Genomic DNA, 19,285 nt, shown 5'->3' with positions numbered 1-19,285 from the left:
TCGCCAGTTATCGGTATGCGTGGTGGCAAGCGAGTGATTCGAATGTCCAGGTTCTCGAAAACTTGCTCACGTCAAAAAGACGACTTACATTCACACAAATGATTGTGACGTGGAATCCTGTCTGCGGGTCAGTGTAAGTTGTGTTAGAGTGCCATCATTTCGTGACCGTGAGAATCAGAGAGCCATGCATTGCCGGGACAATACGCAACGAAGGACTAGACGAAACAACATTATATACGCAACTATTTAACTAAATAATCTGCTCTAAAGCCTGCTCTGTCTACACGATCGAGTCCGTCTCAAAGTAAGGATTGTTGGGATCATAAGGAAACTTCCTGACGACCACGTCGCCAGTATATCCCCACAGATCAGCCTCGCCTGGGGCATAGTTGATTTCACACGTTCCAGCCTCGCTCTTCTGACCGAAAAGCTCCACCGCGGAAGTATTGCCATCTTTGTAGTTGATCCTGACCATGTTGACGGTATTGCGGCTCTGGTCACCAGTAAAGTAATTGCTCGGCATAAATTGCATGCCCGAGTGAGCCGTGGTGAAAACGGTATTCGGCAAGTCACCCGTGTGCGGAACTGTAAGATGACCTTAGAATAAATCGAAATAGCACGAATAAGACTGGTACCCACCATGATGCATTCCTAGGTTGAACCAGACGACCAAGTCCTCTTGCTCCAGACTCTCCCCGTCAAAGAAATCGTCAAAGTTAACAGGAGGGTCGTATACATCCTGGCTGTTGAACCTGTGAGCGCTTTTGGGCTCGGTATCCTTGCGCTTTGTGACCTGAAGGTCGTGTTCGGCCCAATGGGCAGCGTTGACCAGATTACTGCTATTCTGCACAGTCAAGTGTGCCAAGCCCGTATACGGCAGAACTAGGTACGAATGTGTCAGCGTGTCTCCTCTGTAGTCTCGTATATAAATGAAGGACACTTGTTCAAAAAGTCTGAACCTGTGATGCTCCTTGACCAACGGCGGCTGACCATGCGATGTCGTTCGGACGTCTGGGGGTGGAGCCTGGACCTACTTCTGTACCCGCGGTATTCGCCATACTGGTTTTTCTCTTCCTGATTCACGACAATCACCTGAGTCTGTCCGTTGAAATCCCAGTTGAATCGTCCATCATCTTCAGTCTCTATGAAAGACCGCTCAAGTCTCATGGTGTTCCGGGTTTTGTTGCCCGACCAGGGATAGGTGGTAGTGACGGGCCTTTGGCTCATCAACTGGACACTATTCTCTGTTCCAAGGATGTCCTGTAAAGACCTCACGTCAGCAATCTGGAAACTGTTGAATGGTAGGCGCTGGCTCATGCCTTAATAGAGAAAAGGCCGGGAATCACTCACAAAATCGACTTTCCAATTGAGCACGTGGTCGTGCATGGATCCGCTCAGATGGTCGTGTATCTGGAATCCGTAGTCTTGATTCTGCGCAAAGTATGCAGACTGAATATAGCCGGAGGCGCGAACCTCGACTGCGATCGAGCCGTCCATGAAAAACGTATAGGTAAACATGTAATCGTAGTTACCCACTGTGGACACAGAACGGACGGCGAAGTAAGTGTTCTTCGTCACAGACACATATTTATTTGTGCTGTGGCGCTGGATGGGAAAGTCGGCATCGTATTCGAACAGGCAGATGCTGTTAATGTGGGTGTGTGTGGTTTCAGAAACATAGAAGGACGTGTTGAGGTATGTTGCGTATGTGGGACAGTCGTACCCCGGCACGAGCTCAAAAGCATAAGGTCCAAAGCCGTAGTACGTGTCGAGATATGAAGTTCCAGACTGCACTGGATCATTCCCGGCGTAGTGGGCAAGTGCCTCTTGCAGAGCCAGCTCGTAAATGAGCCGCTCTCCCTTGTACCGAATATCGTGCAGTGAGATCCCAGTGTCGCGAGAGAATCCGATATAGAAGCTGAAATCCATCCACTCGACGTATTTTTGCTCGCGGTCGACACCAAACCGGGAGCCTGCTGGTGAGACCATCGTTGGCGGGAAGAGGGTATCCATTGGCATGACTGGTCCCTGCTGGTCCGTCCCGGCCCAACGGCCCTCGACGTTAGCACCAAGCTTCTCAAACCCTTCACTCCAATAAGCGGTACGGAAGTCTTCGGTGGTCTCGTAGAAGACGCCGTTATAAAGCCACCCCTCGAGGCTCCACTGGCTAGGATCCCGCCCGGTTATATCAGACTTGAAGAATAACCCTAGAGGCAGAAGCGTCTCGGCGTCGAAATCGTCCTGAGGTATGTTCCAGAATGTGTCCCACCGGATGACTCTTCCGTCGTCCTGCCAATAGGGATCGATTCCAAAGACGTCGAGGGTATCATTGTCCAATCCCATGGCTGTGCCGTTCCAGAGATCCAGGGTAATGTCTGCAACAGAGGCAGTGATTGGGTGAATCCACTCGCTGAACAGCTTTTCGGAGTCAGCTTCCAGATTTCGCACTTTCCCACCACTGTTCTTAGTTAATGGATAGGAATGAGGGGTCCAGGTGGTTGTCGAGTTATCTATCGGCAGAGGGCCGACCATGATTTCCTGGTAGTACGGCTCCTTAAACGCCCGCATGTCCAGAATTGCTTTCGCCCATTTCGGTGGTTGTGACGCGGCGCCATCGATATACGGCAATACGTCAGATTTATTCGGCTGGATCGATTCAACGAGCAACCTGGTTAGATGAATCAGAAGGGGTCCCTGGTTGAAAAGGGGGTGGGTCGGCTGGCTACTTACACCGTGTTGTCCCACTCCGTCGCGTTCTCAGTGGTGGTCAAATTGAACTCGGGCTGGCTGAAGAGCCATGCGACAACGGCGGCCGCGTCGGCCTCCTCAATCTCAGCCCACATGTTCACCTTGGGCGCAGAAAGCTGGGCCGCCAGTGTCCCGACACAAGATTCGGTCTCGTTGGCAGGCGATGGAACGGACCGACGTAGGTGGTCTCTCTTTCCCCTGAGCACATCTGATATTGCCTTGCGACCTTGGCCCTTTCGGACCCAGGATGCTTTGGGCTCAGGTGATGGTAGAGCAAGGACATGCTCAGTTATAGACGCGAGCGTGATCAAAGTCGCGCTCAGAGCGCCAGTGGCGGAAGTACTTTTGGACAGCCTCATCATGAATTGAGGGGTTCCTCTCAACTATAATCAGTACATCAATGAGGTTTGCCAAGTGTATGGCTAGAACAAGATGTCAGCAGTGGGAGGGGTTCGGGGGATCTGGATCAACATTTCCCGACTCTATATATTCAAGAGACATCGCCAGAGCCCTGCGAGAGACATTAGTTCTCATGGGAAAGCGGCCCAATCAAAGATCTGCCCATGAAATTAACGTTATTGTATCTCGTAGCAATGGATAAGCTATCCTATCCCGGTCATCGTCCTCGAGCGTATATCTGTTGTCCATATCTTATCAAGAATGACCCCGAAGGCTGGACTCGGAGGTGATGTCCCACGGCAGGTTGACCGGCACAATCGGTGCAGGGGGGTCTTTTTGCATTAGCTTGATGACTAGGACTTGTGTGCACAACGCCATCCAATTGCGTGTGAGACGAGGGGCCGAAGGACCGGCTCGGCGGTTGCCCTACGGTACAACCTCATGCAGTAGGCAATTGGCTGCCTGGTTACACAATGTCTCACGTCGCGGCTTACATACATCTGGATAGTCATATACATGCGGGGCGGTTCCAGCTCGTAATTCTCTATTCCGAAGCACAACAGCGTGGCTGGGGGAAGGGCGGCAATGAGAATGATTACGATGGATGAGCAAAGTGGGGAGGTTGGGGAGGGGTTTGGTATGTACAGGGCGATAGCTTGCCTGTTCTATACTGTCTGACAATGTAATCACGGAGATGCCACTTACGATACTAGTACGTTAGGCGGAGAATATCGGGCCAGAGACGCCATCGGAGGAAAGAAAAATAGTCGATGTGCGACAGTGCTGATCAATCTCTCATCAAAGAAAGATCTCCGATGCTTTTTGGTTGCCAGAAACAAGCCCAGAGACGCAGCTCCGGCGAGGGCGTAGGATAAACTGATAAGACCGGCCGCGTGGACTTTCCGAAAGGGCAAACTGGTTGTAGCCAATGCCTAAGGCCAAGGACAGGACGATAGCGGGAGAATGAGGAAGCACGTCTTTTGTTATGAGCGTCTTCTTAGTCGCGATCTTTAATTACCAGAGCAGCCATAAAATCAGCTCATTGCACTAGTCTGATTATCTAGATAAAGAAAATCCCCGCAGTCAGATGCATACTAGAGGTAGTCGACGTGTTTGATAGGTTAGACTTCCAAAGTCCATATTAGCAGCAAAAATAGTAATTTGGGAGCCGATGTGGTGGGCCCTGTGTGATACTGCGTACTGGTTCATCACAAGCTTTCCCTTCTGTCCAACGTTGACAGCGGATGAGGTCTCAGCCTCTCAGCTTGAAGTGAGCACTCGAGCTAGATGAGATTTAACTAGCAGTCGAGACAGGGCCGTGCGGGCGTTGACAATCTGAGGCTTCTGATCCGACTCAGGGAGGATCCCGTGGCCCCATTCCCCAGATTCTGCCATTCCGCTTTTCAGGCTTTGTTATCAATAGCCGGGATCGATTGGTGAACAAATACAGGACGGTCCGGCAGTCCGGATAGTGTTGATTGTCCACATTAACGCGTCTTGCTCCGCTCATGATTATCTTTGTCCTCTGACTAAACCGCCGCCTGGGGGGAACCCCTGCTAGCGGCGATAAGCAGCGATGTGAGATCCTTAGGCTGGGCATTGCCAGGACGGACGCTACCTCCCACGATCTATAATGCTTAGCAGTTGAGTGAACACTTTGTTCATCTCATCCGCCATCTCTCCTCTCAACAGCAACCCTGGCCCTTGAATTGGGAACGACCACGCCTAGGCAGTTTTGTCTCGAACCAGCCTCCGCCGAAAAGAATCCTTCCGGGGCTCTGAGCGTGCCCGAAAACCCGGGACGCCGCAAGCGTGTCTGTCACGCGTTCGTGTGACGTGGACCGTCGAGTCTCGCTCATCGAACGGTCATGAAGGCGTTCAGTGAGGAAGGTCGTTCTCCTCCCACTCGTGCTCCCATGCCTTTGCCATTCCCATCAGTGACTTGTCGCGCGGGGCGTATAGATCACCACCTTTGCTCCGCCGCGTCATGTACCTGTGCAGGTGCGAAAAGTTCCGGCACACGTGATCCTGGTTCGAGTCAAAGTGTTGTCGCTGTGCGCCCTCCCTCCATTTGGTGGGGATCGGTGTCGTGCTCCCGTAGCACATGATGTGCTGGCGGATCGAGTCGATGCAGTGGTCGAGATGGGCTTTTTGCGTCCTGACAGATGTCTCATTGCCGTAATATTCCGGGTATATCGCTTTCCGAACTTTGTTCTGATCTCGAGTCAACTGTCATGTTCCACCTGATATGGATCTAGTCGACATACCAAGCAATGGAGCGTGTGAAACACATCTAGTCCAGCGGTATATCCGCCGTATTCCTCATCAACATACTCATGCCTTCTGTCGCCCCACGCTTCGATAGCTTCAGCTTCAGAAACAGAGAAGTACCGGTCCTCCACGATCTCGTTCCAGTTATCGTCGATCTCGTCTGACAGGTCACCTGTGAACCTCAGGTTGTCCGGCCACCTCGCCTCGGGATCAGTCGCATCCATCCACATAGTACCGTTCTCATCAAACTTCGGGCTGCCGACGAAGCGTTTCACCTCGAGAGGGACTCGTCTCAGGCTCCCTGATGTGAGTATCCTGTCAGAAGGGCGCTCGACCCATAAACCATACAAGGTACAAACATACACAGATCCGTAGACAACCTGTCTTCATATGTGCCGAATTTACGTATCCCGTAGCGCTCAAGGAGCAGGAGAAAAGACGTCAATGCAAACAAGCAGGTCAGGATCCACGGGATCATTGAGCTTTGGATCAGCCGGCGCTTGGCTTGCGCGTTCCTGGGTCGCGCAGCTGGATCCCGGTCCATGTCGAAGGATGATGATCTGGCATCCTGGATGAAGGCGTCGGTCTCTCTTTTGTCAAAGCCGTTCCCTTCCCTCTCCTCCATTTCGACCGAGTCTGCAAAGCGAACCCCGACCATGTTGCCAGCAACGTGTGGTGATCTATATGCAGCGGCGCGCTGGCTTTATCTCCGGCGTCTTGTGAAGCGACAGGTTGAAGGCGACCACAACATGGGCTTGTGACAGCGTGCTGTGCAAGGGGATGCAGCAAGTAACAGGTTGAGGTGAGTGGCAGTGGAATCCGGCTTTCCGACTGCTGCCAGCAAACCGCGGTCAACGGTGGTTTGACTGCGTCTGTCAGGCGGGTCCACTGCCCCTTATTTCGGACCCGGTTAATGAGTAACGCTTTGTGGTTGCGCAACGAGGTGTGGAGCCTTCTAAACACCACGAGACTGTTCAGGGGTCATCGTCATCCTTGGCATGGCTCGTAACCAGAAACGTGAGCGCTCATTAATGGACGTTGGGCAACACGGTACTTTATCCTCAAAAAATGGTCTATTGTAGTTTGCCACAACTTGAAAGTCCTTTTGAAGACCGAGACTCGTACAGGGTCCATTCTACAACATGAAGTTGCAAATGTTATTCGTGAATCATTAATACCGGATCATCGGAGTGTTTTAATGTTACACAAAAGACCAGCATGACATCCTTTGGGACACCATCCAACGGAATATACTCCCTTAGGATAATGCTGTATTTCGTCCAGGATAATTTTCCCTCTCCCTGAGGATAACCTCATCTGGTGTCACAGGAATTATCCCTAGGCTGTTCTGAGTCCGTTCGATCAACCGTAGCAGGCTGCCACCACATCCGAAAACAAATGAAATCTTATGTTCTACAACTCATCCGAATACCTCCATCATGAAGTGGTATTCAATCTTGCTGGAGTCGTTGCGCCCCCTCGCGCTCAAGAGCCGACAGCGGTCCGCCAGCATTTCCCCCACGACAGGCGTGCCGCAGAAGAAGACACCGACCTTGAATTCCTCGTCGCTCCAGCGCCGGGGGTCCCTCTCGTTCAGGACCGCCTTGTACTTCAGCATCTCTTCGTAGTGCGAGTCGAGGATGCTGGTGAAGTCTGGGCGGCCGAACAGCGACGGGTTGATCAGCCCCGTGAGCGGGCTCTCTGGGTGGTTCGGGCGTGCGGTGCATCTCGAGGAGCCATCGGTAGACGTGGGTGGAGATGTTCTTGCGCTTCTGCGTGACGTGCGTGGAGATCCTAACGTCAAGATGGTGGGCGCTGTCGTGCGTGCCATTTCTGGCTGCGGCTGACCTCGTTCAACAGGTCTGAAAGCCACAGGAGATGGTTTCGGTCGCGGACCATCCAGTGGAAGTCGACCCGTCGGTAGTCATCTGCGAACTTGGGTTTCTCAGCCGCCAGCGTGGTCTGGCTGGAATCTGCCTGGTGATGGGGAGGCGGAGGGGCGACCGGCTTGGCGTCTGCTTGGGCAGCGTTGCTCAAGGCCTCCTTTTCGTTCTTGTGGGCATCCGCGTGTCCGGGATGTCCGTGAGCGGCATCATCTCTGGCCTGGAGGTCGGCAAGGATTCCAGAAAAGGGCGTAACACCAATACCCGCCCCAACGACGATGGTGTGGCTGAAATCATAGAAGCGCTGAGCTGGTGCACCAAACGGACCATTGATCCCGATTTCAATCTCGGCTTTGCCGCTCTCACTACTAGTAGCCAGTTTTCGAAGCCTTCCAGTCCAGTTACCGTCTGTCTTGATGTGTAGCCGCATCTCCTTCCCCACGCAAATGGACACCGTGAAGGGATGCCATTGAAAGTTCCCAAGCTCAGGCACCTGCAGGAAGACATACTGTCCAGCCTGGTACTTCCAGAGCCGCTCACTCGGGATGGTGGCCTTCACCTCGACGGTCTCGCTGTCCAGCACAGTCAAAGTGGCCGGGATGCGGTGGAATCCAACAGCTATCCGGGTGACCCGCTCAACGAGGACCAGCAGGGTCGGAAACGCGAGCCAGTAGCCGAACATTGGCCACTGCAGGAGTGCGGCAGTCCCATGCGCCATCATCAACCCGATGATGGGGAACATGAGCAGATGTCCCAGCTGGAAAACCTCGTAGTTCCACTTACGGACCACGGGCATGCTCAGCAGCGCAAGGAGATAGAACAAGCCGAGAGCCACGATGCCTGTCCAACCGGGCAGGGACCTCACATATCTCACGTACGGCCTGGGGACTGCATCCGGGCCGAGCAGAGCCGCGACCTCGTCCTCGTTACTCTGCCTGCTGCCCCAGTTGAAACTTCCGGTCAGATGGCCAATCGCATGCAGCGTGGCCAGCGCCAGCGCGACGCAGGACATCTTGACATGGAAGCTCTGGCCCAGGTCCCAGTTGATGAACCGGCTGACGTGGTACCACTTGCGCATAAAGGTCGAGAAGTACCGCGACATGCTCAGGATCACAAAGAAGAAGGTCGGGTACAGTGCCCCGGCGCACGTCTTCGCGAGGACAACCCCCCACCCGAACGCGGCTTGATACTGTGGAGTCGTTGCGTACTTGACACACTGCCACACGCCAAAGGCGGTCTGGAGAGAGACGACAAGGCACAGGAAAGCGATCTCGGGCCCGTGGACGGCCCAGTACGATCTCAGCCGCCGCCATACCCCCAGAGATCGCATGTACGCCTTCTGGCACGCGTCGGCCTCGCTGTCCTGCTCCATCGAGGGGACGCCCCACTCGCGCACCCGGGCGGCAAAGTCGGAGCGCGGGATCTTCTGCACGTCGGAGCCGATGATGCTGCGGAGGAAGGCATGGCGGTCCTGGTCCTGCTTTGTGTTGTGCTCATGGTGCCGGTGCAGGCGGTGGTGGGCCTGCGGTTTCCCCTGGACGAGCTCGTCGTACACGGCGTCGAGCTTCTGCTCTACTTCGGTGTAGTCGATGAAGCCATCCTTGTTGTGGTCCAGGTCGTCGAGGAAGCTGTTGATCTCCGGTTCGGTGAGCGGTCGGATGTCGCCCTCAGCCATGGAGATGTCGATCGAGTGCTGTTGGCTTGCGGTTGAAGTCTTGGAGAAAGGGTTGGCGGGCTGATCAGGGCGATCCACCTGGCTGCGACGAGGCAGGGACAGTCCATCCTTATAGATGAACGGCCTCAGGGCTCGACCGACACTTTTCTCTTCAGCTTGCAGCTAGGGGTTCCGTTGCTAAGGAACTATCCGTCATCGCCAAGCTCGAACATCTCACCTTGGTGACGCCAAGGGACTGAGCTGTGCGGGCGGGTAGGGCCAGTTCTAATCTTAACGCCTTGGCTGCCCCCGGGCTATACCGCTTAGCACGTTCCGAGCACTGGGAGCTCAACTACGGCCCTTGGGGCGTAAGATCTTGGCTGCAGCATTGGCGGACGCATGGCAGCCGTGCTGAACCACACACACCGCACCGCCTCTGGGCTCGAATCCGCCAACAGATTCCCAATTTTATCCCATCTCTGTCTCCTGCTCTTGTACTTGTGAAACCCTTTCCGAATCCCTCATCCCATACGAATCCTGCGTACGGTACCTGACTTGAGCGGTCATGTTGGCTGGATATCTGAGAATGCGCCCCCTTGGCTTTTCACTGATAGATACATTGCAGTTGTCTTGGGATTTCCTCTTCAGGAAATCATCTTGGTGTTTCTCCTTTTGTTTAAGATACTCTTACTTGGAGGCTAGTGAATCAACACAGAGTGTGTCAAACGTCAACAAATGGCCGGTCACGTCTCTGGGTTGACAACACCCACCCTGAGACTACGTAACTCGGACTCAATTCTAGTTAACAGTATTTGTATATTATACCTAGTTTAAGAGACTGTCGAGCGACTCTCCTAGGTGAGACGTGAGGACCCAATATGACCGAGTAGCTGAGTAATAATATCTACCTCCAGTCTCATTGGCTGGTGCTTCCACGGGACAAAATGAATTGTAAAGGAGAAAGGAGCGGCGGTATTTACGCGAAGTACACATCTTTAGTTTCCCGCTTGTCAAGCCTCTTCATAATTAGCAGGAAGTAATGCAAGAACTGCGATATTGAATCTTCTTTGTTGAGTACCATTGGCAAGACACAATACGGTGGTGTTTGGGTAACAATTACTTGAGCCTGTTCAAGTGTTCAGCTTTAATATATTCCACACGTTCAGGTGTGATGTACCTACATGGCATAGTCAGATATTGACTTAGTGGTTCAAGCCATGAATTAGGTATGCATTCAACACTGAAAGTGCTTCGGGTGCACGGAAAGTATCTTTGGTCTTCATTGCAACTTCACGCAGGGACAGCACAAACCTTAAAAGCATGCAAAAGCATGCCCCGTAATCTGATTGACATAAATTCGCCATGGACCCCATTTTCAATTTTTGACCCCAGATAGCCACGCCTTTAGCTCTGAACATGAAATGAGAATGCAACAGAGAATGTGCTGAATGAGACGTTTCCTCGTCATCGTACGCGCAGCGCCTGAGGAGATGGACGGCATTCTTCGAGAAGAGCTTGAATATAAATGCCCTACAAATGTGATCCTCCGGCGAGTCCATATCTGAGATTTGTCGTCTTTTCACACAGATAGCGGAAACGGGTGACTGCACTGTTATTCCATCACGAATCGTGTTGGCGTCCACGCTGCTCAAAGTATGCCTTGCAGGCTCCTGCTCTCTCGTTGCTGCAGAGTTGCTGAACACTGCCTGGCTTCTCAACGACGGAGAGCCACAGGGTAGCCTGCCGGAATGTCAGTGGAGGTCAGTCGGATTCAACAAGAGGAAGTTTCAGCAGGATGTGGACACAGCTGATCTTGCTCGTTCTAGTTTCCATTTACTTTGCAAGACCAGCCGACAACAGCTCAGCTTGCGTTGACAAGGCAGTCTTGGTTCTCCCGGATATCTACGGGCTGGCAATCCCCCATGCGCTGCGGTAAGTAAATGACAGTGGCACAGCAGCAAACGTCGCTTGAAGCATCCTCTTGTCTGGGCTATATACTAACAAGGAGGTGATGCGTGCAGAATGGCAGATAGCTACGCCCGCGCAGGGTTCTTCACCGTGGCCGTGGACACCTTCGAAGGGGGCCCGGCACCGTACCCGTTAACGTCAGATCCTGACTTTGATGTCGGAGTGTGGTGGCAGGGCCACCTTCCCAGTGACCGACCCCATCGTCGAGACGGCCATCGAATACGCCCGCAACTCACTCGGCTTCCCTCGGGTCGGCATCCTCGGGTATTGCTACAGCGGTTACTACTCGGCCCGCTTCCTCGCGGAGAATCGTACCGTCCGCTCGGATGCCACCTTTGCTGTCACTCCCAGCCAGGCGGCGTCCGGGGTCGACGACACTCTGGCTGAGATCGGCATGGTATCCGGGCCCATCACCTATGCTTTCGCAGGTATGTTTATATGCTCTTCCCGACTCGATAACTAGGACTGCTGTACGATGGCAAGGCTGACATTTGGAAAACCAGAGATCGACAACAGGATGCCTAGAGATTTGGTAAATGACATTGTGGACACGCTCAATAATAGTCGAGCCACGGCTGCTCCTTACCAGTCGGTGGTGTATGGGAACAGGAACCATGGTTTTGGACTCCGTGGTGAGACTCTAAATCTGCAGGCGGACAATTCTTTCAATCCTGAGGAGGTGTTTGCAAAGGAGTCGGCTTTCTTGCAGTCTGTCAGGTGGTTCGACACATACCTCTAGCAAGGAACAGATACAAATCCTGGTACTAGGTTCATATCTCTTCCCTGGCACGCATGCACGAAGGCCTTTTCCCCCTTCTGTCTTTTATATCTAATCCCAAAGGTCAAGCACAGCCTGGCCTATGTCGATGGATTCTTATTTTGTGGCAATGTATACGCAAAACAAACACATTCTACAGAATCAATCTCAAAGCAAGGAGAAGCTAATCACTTGTCAGTTGGGTTCTGTTCTTGTACGTATGTACTGCATCAGTCTATGCTGGCCAGTGCGCAAGCCCTCCTGCTTAACCGAGCCACATCAGAATGCCGGGCTCTTCCCGTTTTCTTTTGTCGTTCCCGCTGAAAGGTTGATCGAGTAGGGAAAGCCCGGAATGCCTCTTTTTGACTGGCTTTTATCGTCACATTTTCATCGTACAGTACATTCGAATGACCGCAATGCAAACAAGGCCATGCCCATCCCAGACTCCCAAACCCGTGAATCAAACCCCAAACACCGACCGCCAATCAAGCATCAGGACCGGCATATGACTGAAACCCTCTGCAACCCCATTACTTGAAACTCGTGCTGCAATAAACCACCCAGACCCTTTGTATGCTGAATCTCCGAATGATGTCCCCAATGCGCCTGTTTAGCGCCTTCTTGTGTCCCGGCCTTTCTTTTTCCCTTTTTTCTTGTCCTTGGGCAACTCCAGCTGGGTCCCCTCGAGCTGCTTCGCCATCGTCGCCACCATGTACTGGTCGATATTGTGGATCTTCTCGCCGAAGGCGTTGTACTCAGGCTCAACCTCCTCTGGGGCGGGCGTGTCGGCAGATTCGACAAGCAGTCCCAGACCTGACCGCCCAGGCGCAACTGATCCTTCCCGTGGTGTGCCCTGCTGCGTGCTGACAGCCCCAGAGCCAGGCTTCGCCTCGGAAAAGTCCGCATCGTCCTGCAGGATTTCCTTCTCGGCGGCCCTCGCTGCAACCACATCCTCGGTATCCTCTGCTTGTTCGAGTGCTTTCGTGGCGGTACGAGTGTCGCTCTTGTCGACGCCGCCTAGGACGAGGTCCATCGCGGCATTAGCGGCAGCATCGTGCTCGCCCATCAAGCCACCTGCGACCTCCTGCACTGACAACTCGCCCCGGCGGTTGTTGAAGTAGTCCGTCGTGAATGCACCCTCCTGAATCACGACGTCGTCCAGCATCTGCTTCTGGCTTGCCTTCCGCAAAATGTTGGCCTCAATGGTGTGCTCGCTAACAAGGCGATAGATGTGCACATCGCGAGTTTGCCCGATGCGGTGGCATCTGTCTTGGCACTGCTTGTCCATGGCGGGGTTCCAATCCTGGTCATAGAAAATGACAGTGTCGGCACCAGTGAGGTTGAGGCCAAGACCGCCTGATCGCGTCGATAAGATGAAGCAGAGGATGCGGTTGTCAACGTTGAAACGGTCGCACAGAATCTGGCGTTGCTCGACTTTGGTGGACCCATCCAGGCGGAGGTACTTGTGGCCATGGATGTTGAGGAACTGCTCCAGGATATCGAGGACCTTGGTCATCTGGGTGAAGATCAACGCGCGATGGCCACCGGCCTGGAGCTTGCGCAAGAGCTTATCGAGGGCTTGCAGCTTGCCGCAGTCGTATTGCAGGAGACGCTTGTCCGGGAACTGAATAGAGAGACGCATGCGGGACTCATGCCAGGGGTCAACGGGCGGCTCAGGGGGTATGAAGGGAAGGCGCCTGACGGGTGCTGACAGCCGCATGTCGGCCTCTCCGAACGCCTGGACGCCCTTCCAACCGAGCAGGAATGGCTCCATGTCTCTCGTGACGACGGCAGGGGTGACGCAGGCAAATTTTGATATCGTCCGTTCCATGGACGCAGCGCGCTGGTCCAAGGTGGGTATCATGGTACGCAGGATGAAGGAGTCCTCTTCAAACCAGCTCATGACCAACTTTGGCACTCTGGGCCGAGGTTTGTAAGGTCGCTTGTCCGCGCCAATTGTGAGGAACTCACGCAGACGCTTCCCGTATATGGGCCGTTGCTGCCGTCGCAGTGCGTTGAGGTAGACGCAGTGCTGCAGTTCTTCGAAGCGGCCCCATCGGGCGGCGCTGTCCAAGAACCCAATCGTTGACTTGACACTGGAAGGGTCGAGGGTGTGGTGTGATGCCTGAGACCTGATCCGCTGGGTTTCGCGCAGGTCCATGAGAGCTCTGTGGGAGCTTAGTTGACTCACGCGTTCTGCCACCGTGTTGGACAGTTCTTCGTGTTGCGTCGGCACGAGATTCAAGAAGCCAAGGCTGACAGTACTCATTGGCTTCGCCGCTAGCAATTTGTTGCGCACCAAGTGCTCGGTGACCTCGTAGTCCGATGCAATTGACTTCTCCATGCGGAAGGACGTCATGATGGGGCGGTCAACAAAAAGGTCAGGATGGTTGCAGACCTTTCGCAGCTGCATCAAACAGTTGATGATCGAGAGGTAATTGCCGGATGACAGCGTGTCCCGGGTCTCAGAGCGGGCGAGGAAGCCATCGTACAATTCCCTTTGGCGTTTGGACAGGCGGCAGAACTCGACATGCTCAATCTTGGCAGGCATCTGTTTCTCCACGTCGGCCTTCAACCGCCGCAGCAGGTATGGTCTGAGGACTTTGTGGAGCTTCGAGATGATGGCACGAGCCTCCTCGTCCATCTGCTCACGGCCGTGCTCGAGGATCTGTGACTCCGGCCTGGCGAACCAGTCATGGAATTCCTTGAGGTCCGCAAAGCCGCCGACGCCGTTCTCGGACGGCATCAAGAAGAACAGGAGCGACCAGAGCTCGGTCAGGTTGTTCTGCAGTGGCGTGCCCGTCAGCAGGAGACGCGAGTGGGTGTTGAAGCCAAGCAGCGTCTGCCACCTCTGTGACCTGAAGTTCTTGATGTTATGCGCCTCATCTAAAATCATGTAGTGCCACCTGCGCCGTCTGAATACCTGGTTGTCCTGTAGAACAATCTGGTACGATGTGATGCACACATTCCAGACGTCGTCGTTGGTCCATCCTTGGCGCTTCCTCTTCCGCTCTTCCTGGGTCCCATAATATGTCAGGATCTTGAAGCCGGGACACCACTTCTTGAACTCCATTTCCCAGTTGAGCATCACACTTGTTGGGACAATCACAAGGTGCGGCCCCCATACCTCGTGGGTGCACGCCAGGTGGGCCAACAGCGCAATTGTCTGGATGGTCTTTCCCAACCCCATTTCATCAGCGAGGATGCCGTTGGTGTTGTTCGCATAGAGTCCGGAAAGCCAGTCTAGCCCGTAGTGTTGATACTCACGAAGCGTGCCGCGCAGGAGGAACGGCACCTCTGTCCGTGGCGCCGTGGGTTGAGGGGAGCCAGATCTGCTTCTGCTCGCTTCCAGTGGGGCGCTCATACGCTCAAAAGACGTTGCGGTGTCGATGTCGGAGGGTTTTGTATCCGTCGTGCGAGGCGACTGACTGCGATCGGGACTGGCAGGGTTGGTTGTGGCATCAACCTCCGGAGTCGTCTGCACGGCCTCCGAAGGAGGTGCTGCATTCGTCGGTTCCGGCGCTGCTGGTTGAGGGTTTTCCGCAGAAGACGGAGACGCTTGTCCCGTAGAGGCCCCGGTAATCTTCTGATCAGTGTCGCAAGTGCCGGCTGTGTCCAAAGTACCGTTCAGCTTGGGCATTTGCGGATGGTCTGCAGTAACCACCTTCGCCGGTTGTTCCTCGGTGGAGGGCCCAGCGGCATCAGCGTCGGTCATCTGAGCATCGCTAGGGTCAGCGGCGCTGTCTGGGTTCTCGGCTGTGTCTTCCTCGAGTTTCTTGAGTTCCTTCTCGCCAAAGAACAGACCCAGTAGCCCGGAAGGCCGACCCTCATCCTCTGCGCTGTCATCTCCGTCGTCATCCGAACCGCTCTCGTTGCCGTCATCATCGTCTGAAGACCCCATGTCGTCGTCCATGTCGACGGACTCGTCACTGGTGTCATCATCGAGGGCCTCTGCCATCGATGTGTCTCCGCCGCCATTTGTGTCGTCTCTGTTTTCAATGTCCGGCAAGTTTGCATACTTTTCTCTGAGTTGCTCTTGTGTCAAGCCCTCGTCCGATGCGGCCGACTTACGGTCATCATCCTCTTCTGAAGAAGACATGTTGTCCTCGTCACTTAGCCCGTCCACAGACGCCTCATCATCCTCGGAGATCTGGCTGTCGTCTGAACCGGAATCCATGGGTTCGCCGTCCTCGTCCAGGAGCTCATCATCGCTTGCGTCCGAGTCAAACTGTGCCTGCCTGGCGAGAAGCTGTTGCTCTGAGCGAGAGACGGCTTCCTGCAGTGCCGCCTTGACACGTCTTTGCTCCTCCGCCTCCCATTCTTCCAGGCGCCGCCGGTTCACTTCTGCCCTCACGTTCTCCCACGTTCCAAACATAGCTCTCATGACAGTCCGGTACCGCCCGATCCACATGTCTCGTGCTTCCCTCTCAATCTCCTCGTGGGACTTTGGCTGTCGCGACCTCCATACGGCCTGGCATGCCTCGGCAAGCTTTTTGGCCTTATCTCGGTGCTCCCTCTGCTCCCGGACCATCCACTTACGGAGGTCTGGGCAGCTTTGACGAGGTGGTCCATGTGCGCATACTGTCGCGGCGGCTCTTCGGCGGGCTCGGGCTCGAATATTGCACAGGTCTTCCCGAGCAGACCGTCAGGTCGGGCTTCGTCCTCGATGCGTATAATTGTCTTGGCCTCGGCCAGAGCCATGTCGTCTGTGAAGATCGGCTCATCTTCAGGTATCAGCTGTCCGCCATCCGTCACAGGCATGTTGTCAGCAGCGCGGAAGTATTCGTCAAGATTCGGGGCCACTCTCTTCTTCTTGACACGGCCAGGATGTACAAGGGGCAATTCGGTGAGCGGGAGGCGGTTGACGCGTAGCTTGATTCGCGGCGTCGTTCTCGTGGCTTGGGCGGCGGAAAAGTCGTTATCTAGGCTGTCCCGGCCGTTTCTCGATGGCCGTCGCGTCCTAGTTGATGACCGGCTTGGCTGCGCAGGCGGCGGCGAGGGCCTGCGAGTCCTGGGGGTGGACCTGGACTCATGGCCTAGTGACTTTCGCGCCGCAGGCTTCGAGGCCGCGCTGGACCTGGATGCCAAAGACTTGCTGGCCGAGGCTGCGCGGTGCCTCGCTGCCTGGTTGGACGCAACCTGGTTGTTGGAAAGACCCTGCCTAAGCTTGGACGGGGGGCTGTTCTGCGAGTATGACTTCCTAGTTATCCTCTTGTCACTGCTCATCTGCTCCAAAGGGACCGTGTTAAGGCGACCTGATTTCCGCTTGCCACCCTCGATGATGGTGGTGGGGCCCTCGGCCTCGAACTTCTTCCATGGCGGCGACTCGACGATCTTGCGCGTCTTTGATCCGGGCGGGGGAGGCGTAGAGTCGCGGACCCTGCGACGTTTCGCCGGCCTGTCGTCCTCGGGCGTCTCTGCCGCGCGAGCGTGTCCGTTGGTCAGCCCGTTCCCGAGATGGCCGTTGGTGTGGCCATTGGTGTTGGGCGCGATCGTCGAGGAGAAAAACAGGTCGTCGGTCGGCGACTCGGGCGGCGTCGAAAGTGCGGACAAGGGAGAGTCTGGCGATGACAGCACGGCGTCATGTTGGGCGGTGGCGTCTGGCGTCTGGAGGGTGTCGGTGATGATCGGGGAAGGTCGGAGGGGTGAATTCGACGAAGACGGGTCACCATTCGATGGTCTATGGGCGTCGACGTCGGCATCAATGTCACCGGATGCAGGTACGGGGAGAGGTTGAGGATGAGGGCGATGAGTCTCGGACGGCGACGGCGAGGCAGAGGCAGCAGCAGCAGCAGAAGTCGACGCGCTGGGCTCCGTCATAGCGAGCGACGCGGGGAGAGGGCGGGACGGAAGGGGAACGGGGTCGGGATTCCGGCAGAGCGGGCATTTGACAGGCCAAAAAATAGGTCTGGACGTTTGCAGGGGTTCAAACTATTCGCATGTCGAGTCTGGACATGTTTGGAGCCTCGTGCGGTGCTGGAGGGCGCGAAAAGGGCGGGTTTGTCTCGTTGTCAGGCAAAAGGCTGGAAAACCTTGAGATGCGTGAGATGCGTTAGTCCTGTCGCCTGCGCTAAGGCCTTGACTGACGGGCAGATTTCATTATGACCGGCCTGTCAGATATAGAAGGGACACCTAGTTGGTAGGTAAGGTACCTAGGCAGTCTGTTAGTGCTATCTAGGCAGGCCAGCTTGTAGCTCTTGGCAGCTCCCTAGGAAATAGGTACCCGGATACCTTGGCTTAGGTCTCTGCCTTGCGTAGAGACGCACGGGCCATATATGCCTCAGGCACAAACAGCTGCCACCCGCAGCATCGAATTGAAGCATCACCTCCTCCAAGCAGTTCGCGGCAGCATCACGGCCCACATTGACTTACCGCGCCTTGCCCACGTCACACACTGCGGCAATACGAACCACAGTGGCAGTGGACTCACCAAACTGAGTCCACCGGTTACCCTTCTCTTTTTACAGCAATCAGGCCCCAGCGATAGCCAAGGCAGGTCTCTCTTTCTCCCCCCCAACAGCTTGATCGACAATTCCATGGACAATTGAGCGACCGACCAACTAACCGACCTCCCTCCAGATGCTGTCCCGCCGAATCGCAGCCAAGGCGTCCCCGCTGCGGTCGACAACGGCTACTGTCGCGGCGCGCCGGCTCCCAATTGTCCAGCAACGGACCTTCCTACCTCCGTACAACCAGAACGTCGACGAGAGATATCCTGCCTACCCCAACCTGACCGATGTCGAGGATCCAAACATGGTAAGTTGAGGCCAAGGACGGAAATGCAGACAGACAGAAAGGCCGGACGACGGGGGGACCCATAGCTGGCCCATGGGAAGAGGACGGGATGGAAAGAAGAGGGGAACGCGCGCGCGGCAGATTCGGGAGGAGCACATCAGAGCCGGTCAGAGGTGCTAACGATGGGTACGCCCTCTCTCACAGAACGGAGGCTACGTGCAGCCCGCCCCAGTCAAGCGACAGTTCCGCGACCCCCACGGCGACTGGTGGGACAAGCAGGAGCGGAGGAACTACGGCGAACCCTGCCACGAGGACTACGACCAGCTGGGCATCTTCACGCCGCACGAGTACACCTGGGTCAGCCCACGCAGGGGCCTCGTCCAGATCGCAGCCTTCATCGCCACCTTCCTGAGCGTCTGCTACGTGGCCAAGGCGACATACCCGGACCGGCCATCGTTCCCGCGCGAGTTTGAAGACGGGCTGCAGCGAGAGCTCGGGGGCGCGGGCGTAACGAGGGTAAGTTCACCAGCAGACAGCGGATCGATCCCGTAGGGGCCCGTCACAGCTCTATGCTAACATCTGGGGCCACAGGCGAGATCACCAGAGGATCCGGAGCCATTCCAGGCGGAGGAGCTAGACTAGGCTTGTACTTGTAGATATCGACCAACAAATTGGACTGGACTAGATTCACAAATCATGGCTGTGATCTCTGCTTTCCGGGTTGTACTGCACCTATGTGTTCGGCTGCTGCCAAGATCGAGCAAACCACCTCAAGATGAGAGCAAGCACGCACGACGGCAGCTTCTTCTGCAAGACATGCACACAGTACGACCTCCGCTCTTGCCTCGACAATCGGGCTGTCTGGCCCTG

At 55.2% G+C, this 19,285-nt stretch overlaps 6 protein-coding genes across 6 annotated transcripts; 2 read left to right on the top strand and 4 right to left on the bottom strand.

Moving 5' to 3' along the window:
* Positions 1-280: 280 nt before the first annotated feature.
* On the bottom strand, positions 281-3,107 carry INS49_004768 (uncharacterized protein; the record flags this gene model as incomplete). The annotated part of the gene is made up of 5 exons (XM_043165556.1): positions 281-585; positions 640-836; positions 1,061-1,260; positions 1,351-2,668; positions 2,731-3,107. The coding sequence occupies 5 exons, from the start codon at positions 3,105-3,107 to the stop codon at positions 281-283; spliced, it is 2,397 nt and encodes a 798-aa protein (XP_043017685.1).
* Positions 3,108-5,025: 1,918 nt separating this feature from the next.
* INS49_004767 (uncharacterized protein) lies at positions 5,026-6,076 on the bottom strand (the record flags this gene model as incomplete). The annotated part of the gene is made up of 3 exons (XM_043165555.1): positions 5,026-5,361; positions 5,415-5,719; positions 5,782-6,076. The coding sequence occupies 3 exons, from the start codon at positions 6,074-6,076 to the stop codon at positions 5,026-5,028; spliced, it is 936 nt and encodes a 311-aa protein (XP_043017684.1).
* A 762-nt stretch (positions 6,077-6,838) lies between these two features.
* Positions 6,839-8,976, bottom strand: INS49_004766 (uncharacterized protein; the record flags this gene model as incomplete). Its single annotated transcript, XM_043165554.1, has 2 exons — positions 6,839-7,190; positions 7,277-8,976. The coding sequence occupies 2 exons, from the start codon at positions 8,974-8,976 to the stop codon at positions 6,839-6,841; spliced, it is 2,052 nt and encodes a 683-aa protein (XP_043017683.1).
* A 1,774-nt stretch (positions 8,977-10,750) lies between these two features.
* Positions 10,751-11,662, top strand: INS49_004765 (uncharacterized protein; the record flags this gene model as incomplete). The annotated part of the gene is made up of 4 exons (XM_043165553.1): positions 10,751-10,887; positions 10,977-11,019; positions 11,087-11,351; positions 11,427-11,662. 4 exons carry the CDS (start codon positions 10,751-10,753, stop codon positions 11,660-11,662), a joined length of 681 nt encoding a protein of 226 aa, XP_043017682.1.
* A 628-nt stretch (positions 11,663-12,290) lies between these two features.
* On the bottom strand, positions 12,291-17,500 carry INS49_004764 (uncharacterized protein; the record flags this gene model as incomplete). Its single annotated transcript, XM_043165552.1, has 2 exons — positions 12,291-16,124; positions 16,220-17,500. 2 exons carry the CDS (start codon positions 17,498-17,500, stop codon positions 12,291-12,293), a joined length of 5,115 nt encoding a protein of 1,704 aa, XP_043017681.1.
* A 759-nt stretch (positions 17,501-18,259) lies between these two features.
* INS49_004763 (uncharacterized protein) lies at positions 18,260-19,057 on the top strand (the record flags this gene model as incomplete). Its single annotated transcript, XM_043165551.1, has 3 exons — positions 18,260-18,436; positions 18,620-18,931; positions 19,007-19,057. 3 exons carry the CDS (start codon positions 18,260-18,262, stop codon positions 19,055-19,057), a joined length of 540 nt encoding a protein of 179 aa, XP_043017680.1.
* Between the last annotated feature and the right edge of the window lie 228 nt (positions 19,058-19,285).

Source organism: Diaporthe citri (assembly GCF_014595645.1).
Source record: "Diaporthe citri strain NFHF-8-4 chromosome Unknown scaffold_13, whole genome shotgun sequence".
Taxonomy (NCBI): domain Eukaryota; kingdom Fungi; phylum Ascomycota; class Sordariomycetes; order Diaporthales; family Diaporthaceae; genus Diaporthe; species Diaporthe citri.
This window is presented reverse-complemented; position numbering and strand designations above follow the sequence as displayed.